The sequence below is a fragment of the Triticum urartu genome, chromosome 5 (assembly GCF_003073215.2).
Source record: "Triticum urartu cultivar G1812 chromosome 5, Tu2.1, whole genome shotgun sequence".
Taxonomy (NCBI): domain Eukaryota; kingdom Viridiplantae; phylum Streptophyta; class Magnoliopsida; order Poales; family Poaceae; genus Triticum; species Triticum urartu.
In genome coordinates, this window is record NC_053026.1 from 392,911,203 (window position 1) to 392,920,579 (window position 9,377).

At 42.9% G+C, this 9,377-nt stretch overlaps 1 protein-coding gene across 1 annotated transcript; it reads right to left on the reverse strand.

Moving 5' to 3' along the window:
- Positions 1 to 204: 204 nt before the first annotated feature.
- LOC125509237 (enhanced ethylene response protein 5-like) lies at positions 205 to 4,693 on the reverse strand. Its single transcript, XM_048674160.1, has 12 exons — positions 4,297 to 4,693; positions 4,113 to 4,206; positions 3,945 to 4,034; positions 3,092 to 3,157; positions 2,827 to 2,916; positions 2,667 to 2,723; positions 2,481 to 2,542; positions 2,309 to 2,396; positions 1,001 to 1,077; positions 758 to 832; positions 573 to 678; positions 205 to 475 (listed from the first exon to the last, which is right to left on the reverse strand). The coding sequence occupies exons 1-12, from the start codon at positions 4,593 to 4,595 to the stop codon at positions 350 to 352; spliced, it is 1,230 nt and encodes a 409-aa protein (XP_048530117.1). The 5' UTR covers positions 4,596 to 4,693; the 3' UTR covers positions 205 to 349.
- Between the last annotated feature and the right edge of the window lie 4,684 nt (positions 4,694 to 9,377).

The following is a 9,377-nucleotide window of genomic DNA, read 5'->3' on the forward strand; positions in this document are numbered from 1 at the left end:
TATTTTGGCTTTTTGTCCCAAATGAACCGATGAACTAGCGGTCTGACAAGTAAAAATCTGAACCGACAGCCTCACCAGTTAGGTTTGCAGTTTGGTTTTTTACTATGGCCTTAATTGCAGTCTGCAAATTTAGTTTATCCAGAATACAATATTGTACCTCACTGAACCTATGAAAACCACTGTTTAAGTGGAGGCTACCAACCATAAATGTTTACAAACATTGCAGCTAGAATACAAATGTTGTTACAATCAGAGCCGCGGTAATTTTACATAAACCTGTCATGTTCCGTACATCAAAGATAAGAGAAACTTTCATTAGGTGTACAAGCTTATGAGATATCGCTACGAACTAAACGGGTTTTCCGTTCAACTTTGGGAAGGGGTCTTGTTTGCTAAGGACAAGAACTTTGCTTTTGTGGGCAAAGTATCCTTTTATGAGATTCTTGTATATCAGGCACGCCATGATGCATTCCACCTGATAGCAGCAAGGGAGGAAATCAGGTTACATTATTATCATAGCAAATCAAGATACTGTCAGTTAGAAAAAACAATATGTTGGACTCTCCAAGTACCTCATCCACATCCATGGTGATTCCAAGCCATTGGAGAGTCTTTACCAAGACATCTAGCTTGATTTGATGCGCCTTCGATGGTTCCTTCTCCCTCTGTATGATATGGCTGCAGAAGAAAGCAAAGCGAAAAGGGATTGGTTTATTCTGTAACAGTGTGACAAGGACACCTTCAAGATCACACTCACATTTTCTTCACTAATCTTCGGTAGACCTGGAGTTCAAGTTTCTCCAACACAAGGTAGACACCACATTTTAGTAACCTTCAAACAGAAATAAGCAATCAGTGTCCCCATACAAAAAAGAAGGAAGCAATCATGTCCCAATACAAAAAAGAAGGAAGCAATCAATGTCCCCATACAAAAAAGAAGGAAGCAATCAGTGATAGCGGAGGGTCAAAACTTTTTCAGCACACAAATATGTGAACTTACTGGTCTTCATGTCTATCAAGGGCTTGCTTAAGGAGCCTGAGATCCCCTCTCCTAAGTGAGGTCACAATATCTGCATACTGAAAGGTTAAATTACCAACTTGTACAAATCAAAATGGTTACAGGAAATCTCCAAGTAGTAAAGTCACACCACAGTGAAGGAATATAACATCCACATTAAAAGAACATCTTTATGAAACAGAATAAATAATTCAAGGCAACAGTATATTTCACAAAAGTAATACAGTAGAAGATACAATACGAATCCATCACTTACCCAAGATACAGCCTACAAACTACAACGAGAAATTTAAATTAGCCAGGGTATGGAAAACAAGAGTATATATTTAAGACAAGCAATCAGCTTATAGTAATGTCACACGGCAATAAAAGCAAAATTGGGCTCTTAGTACTTTTGCTTGTTTTCTCAGAGGTTGGTCATCATTTAAAACCTCAACTCACGATTACGGAAGTAATTCATATAATGGACTAAGCCTTATCATTTGATGAATGATCACTAGGCCAAGCATACTTATCATAATCTGTCACCAATCATTGTTCTCAGGGGACAAGGACCTGAGAATGCCAATTAGATTATTTTTAGCGTAAATGTTGATAAGGTTCTGATAAAGTTAATCATGGTTCTCAAAAGGTTCACAAATCTTATATCTACTGTAGATTTCCCAACCTTTTGTCTTATCTAATCCCATATAGACCCTAGGGTAAGAGATAATACTAAAAAGTTGACACACCTAGATTAACTTGTTAATCATCTCGAAGAATTGGTAAGTTAAACATAGGACGTTCATGTACTCATGAGACTTCATGTTAACGAAATGTACTTATACCAGTAGAGTATCCAAATGCACTCAAATTGCTGCTACAGTATTCCCCTTTATCGTCTATAATTTTCCAGTCACACCCAAATGTTAGTAGATCTTGCTTCTTGAAAACTGAAGGTTAACGCATTGACGTTGCATCAGCATCAGAGCCTATGGCCTAGTGTTCTACCCTAATTGTTCACATATGGAGTACTAAGTGTAATCATAACAAAAGAAACAAATTATGTTCATGGGAATATTTGTGAACAACCAAGATAAATGTTTTTGCAATCGGAAATGGTGGTACTCCCTCCGTCCGAAAATTCTTATCTTAGATTTGTCTAAATACGGATGTATCAAGTCATGTTTTAGTATTAGATACATCTGTATCTAGAAGAATCTAAGACAAGAATTTTGGGACGGAGGGAGTACATATATTGCATTTCACAATCTCCTTCACATTAGTAAACAGGAGTACAATGATATATACCTCAAGCAGATTGTACTTCTCCAGGAGGGTCCTCCTTGGCAATACACCAATTGACAGCTTTACAGGGATTAGGAACTTCAAAATTTTCCTAGAAAAAAACATACCATTAGTAGTTCCAACAAATGTGTACCCCATACATCACAAGCTACAAAACACCCAGTAATACAAATACCTCAAATTTGATTCGCTTTGAGGATTACAATGCATCAAAGCATAAGTTAGTTTCTGATCAGCCTGATTCAAACCAGAATAAAAAAAATATTAGCAGCCTCACCGTTTCATAGGTCAAAATAACTTGCCATAGCAGAATATACAAAAAATGTTCACACACAAGGAGAGAGAGTGAGAGAGAACTTACAACAAGAAAATTCTCATTAAACACCTCCAAGCGACCTGTATAATACATATAAGTGACCTGTGCCGTCATGAATAATCAAGATTATTATTGGATCAACATGCATGTTAATATAATGCTTTGTATTGATAGAGAAGAGAGACCACAACTTTTACTATCTTACCTTATCTTTCACTGGAAAATCTTCAAAATCAAAATTCCTAGCTGTTTCGATACTCCTTATGACACTACGGCAAAGGTTAACAGTACCAAGCTGCATAATTTGAGCATCAAGTGTTAGCCTGTTGTATCTTAAATCACGTATATTGGGATTCCAGTGCATACTACACTTTAGCTACATTTGGCATGCTATCTAGACACTGTCTGTGCTTATTAATACGAGTACTGAAGTTACAGATTAGACAAAAACATTACAGTGAATAACCTACCCTGAAATAAATTTTAAACAGCTGGCAGGTAACATACAGTGCCCCAACGCGCTTAGGTCCTTTAACCTGTATAAGGTTGGAGATTCACCAATAACCAAGAGTCAGAATCTTTAGAATATAACCATTTTAAAAAAGAAAGCGACAAGATGCATCAAAGAAGTATAATTGATGCATGTTTGGTTGGAAGAGTCACATCACCTCTCCAACAATTCTAGCATATACACGAAAAATAGCTATCAGAAGAGAATTCATTGTATGCATAAATTTGACAGATGATAAGCGGCGGAGGCAAGAATTAGAGGCCATGGCGGGAGTGAGGCGATAATGCACCAATATTGACAAGAGCGACCAAACTGTATAAACAGTAACTTTAGAGCAGTTTCTATGCAAAAACACCACCCTCTAGGTTGATGTAAATGCATCAGCTTCTCCTCTTCTGGCAACATAGGCCGTTTCCAACCAAGAGGGAATGTACAGTACAGAATGTTTCAACATGTCACGCTTGAAGCCTTAGGCAGAACCACAACATTAAACACCAAGTAAGCTATGACTACTCCAATGCAATTTCCTCTACATAGGTGCTTAGATGCTCGCATTATCTACCGACAAGAGCCAACTATATTCTTAAGCACATGGTAAGCACTGGTGCCTAATCAAGCATAGGTGCTACAAAGTAAGAACCTTGTCTGCCCTTTGTGACAAGGAAAAAATGATCACTTTTGCTAAGCACCTTCTGAGGCACCGGCATTGCGCAAGCTCATCACAAGCAATTTCATTCAATTCGATCAGACTCTTGCTAGTTCTTTTTACCATCCAAGAATGCACATCAAACAAAGCTTTCAGAATTCCATACCGCAAGTGCCCCAAAAACCTTCATCAGGAAGGACCCAGCAGCCTGCAGCTTGTCTGGGTTCTTCCCGCTCATCACAAGCTCCCTGTCTGCCTACACCAAGACAATAAGCAAGCAGACATGAGCCCCAAAACCTCAGGTAAACCCAAACCAACCAACCAACCAGCTCACCTTCTCAGCTAGCAGCCTGATCTCAAGCGCCACCATGTGCATCGCCTCCATCGCCCAAGGAGTCTCCCAGTTCCGGAACTCCTGCAGGAACGCGCTGCAACCAACACCACATCAAATCCTCTAAAATCCGAATGCGTTTATCCAATTTGTTCGGAAGGAGTGCAGAGAGGAAGGCAGCACGCACCTAGCAGCCTTCTCGAAGGAGGAGTAAGCGTCCCCGAAGCGGCGGAGGGAGTGGGAGTGGATGGCGCGGAGGAGCGGGGGGAGGAAGTCGGAGAGGTGGGGGAAGCGGTCGGAGGCGAGGCGGGGAAAATCCGGAAAAGCGGCGAGCGCGTCGGAGAGCGGGGTGGAGGCGGGCGCCGAGGAGATGGCGAGGAGAGACGCGAGGTCGGCGCCGTCGGACTGAGAGATAGCGTCGTCCAAGCGGGAGAGGTAGTCGGCGATGCGGCGGTGCGCCTCGCCCATGCTCAGGTACGCCGCCATCTCCGGTGCGGCGGCGGCGGGAGCCGCGCGGGTGTTGGGGTTTGGGCTTGGTCGCTTGGAGGTCACCGACGGTGGAAGAAACCAGTATGAGTTCGATCTGATGGGGGTAGTTCTGGTTTATGCAAGCTCGTGACGATCGCCAATCCTCGCCGTCCAGTGCGAGAAATCGATGGTTGAGATTAACTGATAAAATCAGAGTAAGGTTTCGCTTGGTTTGCTCATTGCTGCCATCTCCGCCCCTATCCGACGAGGTAAAACAACTCGGAGGGTGGGTGCCCAAAAGAGTATGTCCACACATGACGTTTTCGTGTCACTTCTGGCGACTTCGTGGTGAGTCCAGCACCCTTGGTCGGCAATCTTTTTTTTTTTGAATCCGAGAGTTTCAAATCCACAAAAGAGTGCATGATTCCTCAATCTGGTAGCGGCGCAGCGCAATCCTTCTCTCCTCTGGCCATCCTAGTGCTCTCTCAAGTTGTGCGGGAGAACCTGAAAGCAGGATCTGTGGCGTGGGAGTTTCGTGATGTGTTAGTTCTTGTAGGGAGGCGGGGGAGGTAGGTGGAGATAGCGGGGACGAATCCCTGACAGCGGTCGCCGCTATGAGCGGAGGAAGAACCCCGGTACTGGAGAAAGTAGAGGGTAAGTTGAACGACATGCCGCTGTCGGAAGCTGAGAAGAACGAAATCAGGATCGGGAAGAAGCAAGCATGTGCCTTAAAGGCGAGCAAGCACCAAGCAGTGGGTAAGATCCTCTCATATAGGCAGGCAAAAGCTGAATATTTAGGAAGAACACTCGGCAATGTCTGGTGCCCGTTCTCAGAAATTCGGTGCAAAGATCTTGGCAGAAAGAGGTTCCTCTCTAATATCCATGATAAGGCAGTGAAGAAAAAAGCTTTGGAAGATGGACCTTGTACCTTCAATAAAGATCTGATAGTGATGGAGGATTACGAACCAAATAAGACTATAGACGAGTATGAATTTAAAACCATCCTGATTTGGGTAAGAGCCTATGGAATTCCTATGGGGATGATGAGTAAAGAAACAGGGGATTTGGTAGGAGATCGAATTGGGGAGGTCCTTAATGTGGATTTAGATGACAATGAAGAAGCAATGGGGGCTTTTACGAGGATTAAAGTGCGTACCGATATTACAACTCCCTTAATGAGATTTAGAATTTTGATCACTGGTGACGATGAGGAAGAGCGGGAGTTGCCCAATGAAGAGGTGATGGGTGGCGAAGAGGATGAAATAGAAGGGAAGAGGAAGGAAAAAGAGAAGATTATTTCCTTTGAATATGAATACTTACCTGACTTTTGTTATAACTGTGGTATCATCGGACATACAAAGAAGGCTTGCCCAACAAGATCAAGAAGAGAAGGAGCTAGACATTTTGGGCCATGGCTGAAAACTATGATCTACAAGGGCAGCTCAAGTGAAGGAATGAATAGAGATTTGAGCGACCGGGGGGTTTTGGAGAAGCAAGGGTATGGGTAGTGGAGGCAGCAAACACGGTAGCGATGGACCAACCTGGAGGAATCATGTGATGGATAGAGCTGATGGAGAAAGATTAAGGGAAGGGGATGAAAAGGAAGTTACAAGCCCCCTAAAAATAACCAAGGAAGAATAAGCTGGCTCTGTGGGAGCCAAAAAACTGAATTTTGCAGATAATCAACTTGTTGTTCTAAAGGAAAAGGAAACAACAATGAGTCCTCGCGACAAGTCGACTGTCTTGGAGAACTCCACATCAATACAGGAGGCGGGGCCAACAATCACACAGACATCCGAAGTTGTAGCTTGGGGAAAGGAACTGAACCTTAGGGAACTTGCTGGTTTCAATTCCAATAAAACAAATGGGAGAGGAGCAGAAATTTGTAAAGGGCAATCAAATGGAGGAAGAAGCAGAAAAAGGAGTAGTTGCTAAGTGTAGGATCGAAAGTATGTCTAGAGGGGGGATGATTAGACTACTTGGCCAAATAAAAACTTATCATTTTCCCAATTTTAGTTATAGACAAGTTTTAGCAATTCTACCAAGTCAAGCAAGACCCTACACATGCAAGTCTAAGAGTTGTGCAGCGAAAAGTAATGACTTTGCATATGAACGTAAAGGAGGAATCGGAGATATCAAACGCAATGAAGACAAGGTGATTTTGGGTGTGCTTCCGATGGGTGGTGTTATACGTCCATGTTGATGGGGACTTCAACCCAAGGAGGCGCCAGACCATGGAGGGCTCCACCCACGAAGGGTCCACGAAGAAGTAAACTTGTCTATTCCACCACGGCTTACGTCACACGAAGGACTAACCTCACTTGGGGTAGATCTTCACGAAGTAGGCGACCTCCTTGCCCTTACAAACTCCTTGGCTCAACTCCACAAGATCTTAAAGGCTCTCAGGTAACACCTGACCAATCTAGGAGACACCACTCTTCAAAAGGTAATATATGGTGTTGTTGATGATGAACTCCTTGCTCTTGTGCTTCAAAAGATAGTCTCATCAACACTCAATCACTCTATCACAGATTTGGCTTGGGTAGGAGAAGGATTAGAGTGGAAAGCAACTTGAGGAGGCTAGAAATCAAGGTTCAAAAGGTTGGATTGGAATGCCTTGATTTCAACACATAAGTAGATGGTTCTCTCTCAGAAAAATGAATGGTGGAAGTGTAGTTCGTTCTGATGGCTCTCCCTTAGAGTAGGTGGGGTGGAGGGGGTATAAATAGTCTTCACCCAAAATCCAACCTTTACCATCTTTTGACTCAACTCAGTGACACCGAACCAAAATCTCGATGAGACTGTGATACGTCTCCAACGTATCTAGAATTTTTGATTGTTCTATGCTGTTTTATTATCAATCTTGGATGTTTTATAATCATTTTGTATTCATTTTATATCATTTTTTGGTACTAACCTATTGACATAGTGCCAGTTGCTGTTTTTTCCATGTTTTTACATCGGAGAAAATCAATATCTAATGGAGTCCAAATGCCACGAAACTTCACGATGATTTTTTATGGGTCAGAAGGAAGGTAATGGGTCCTGGTTGCACCTGGGGGGTGCCCCGAGGGGGGCACAACCCACCAGGGCACGCTAGGAGGTCCAGGAGCGCCCTGGTGGATTGTGCCCACCTTGGGTGCCCCCCGGACCGCCTCTTTGCTCTATAAATACCCAAATATTCCAGAAACCCTAGGGGAGGCGTCAAAATATTCATCCAGCCGCCGCAGAGTCCAGAACCACCAGACCCAATCTAGACACCATCACGGAGGGGTTCACCACCTCCATTGGTGCCTCTCCGATGATGCGTGAGTAGTTCTTTGTAGACCTTCGGGTCCGTAGTTAGTAGCTAGATGGATTTCTCTCTCTCTCTCTCTCTCTCTCTCTCGCTGATTCTCAATACAATGGTCTCTTGGAGATCCATATGATGTAACCTTTTTGCGGTGTGTTTGTTGGGATCTGATGAACTTTGAGTTTATGATCATTCATATCTTTTTATATCCATGAAAGTTATTTGAGTTTCTTTGATCTCTTATATGCATGATCTCTTATAGCCTCATATTTCTTCTCCGATATTGGGTTTTGTTTGGCCAACTTGATCTATTTATCTTGCAATGGGAAGAGGTGCCCGGTAGTGGGTTCGATCTTACGGTGCTTGATCCCAATGACAAAAGGTGAACCGACATGTATGTATTGTTGCTACTAAGGATAAAAGGAGGAGATCTATATCTACCGCCATACAGATAAACGGATCTGGTCTACATCATGTCATCGTTCTTATTGCATTACTCCGTTTTCCATGAACTTAATACACTAGATGCATGCTAGATAGCGGTCGATGTGTGGAGTAATAGTAGTAGATGCAGGCAGGAGTCGGTCTACTAATCTTGGACGTGATGCCTATGTAATGATCATTGCCTGGATATCGTCATGATTATTTGAAGTTCTATCAATTGCCCAACAGTAATTTGTTTACCCACCATTTGCTATTTTTCTCGAGAGAAGCCACTAGTGAAACCTACGGGCCCCGGGTCTTCTTTCTCATATATTTGCCTTGAGATCTACTTTTCCTTTGCATTTTTATTCAGATCTATTAAACCAAAAATACAAAAAAATACTTTGTTGCACTTTATTTTATTTGGCGTTCGATCTATCAATCTACTACAATTTACCTCACGTCTGTTTGCCTATCTTGAGGCGCCGTACCCTGGAAGGGATTGATAACCCCTTTAACACGTCAGGTTGCGAGGTGTTGTTATTTGTGTGCAGGTGCTATTTATGTTGTGTTGCTTGGTTCTCCTACTAGTTCGGTACCTTGGTTTCATAACTGAGGGAAATACTCTACCATCGATGTGCTACATCATCCCTCCCTCTCCGAGGAAATACCGACGTAGTTCTAGCTACCATCAGACCGACCTATGTAAAAGATTTGAACGTTGGGCATTTTGGTGGGACTGGACAAAGAATCTCGGACGGACCGATATGCGATGACCTAAGCGAGACTTCGTTTCGATAATTCTGATCGGTTCAACTCAATAATTCCAAAATGAACTAATTGGGTTACAGAAACTTGGTCAGTGCAAATCGGTGGGACCGATCGTCATCTCGGTACAACCAAAAAATCTAGGGTCTGACTTTGGCACTATCTAGGATCAACTCGGTAGGTCCGGATGGGAAGAATTCTGCAGGACCGAGTTGGACTTTTAGGGTTTGGAGTTGGACAAATATGATTTGGAGAATGTGGTTGAGGGTTTTGGAGCAATATCTTCAAGCACTTTGAGCAATTGAGTCATGATCAAA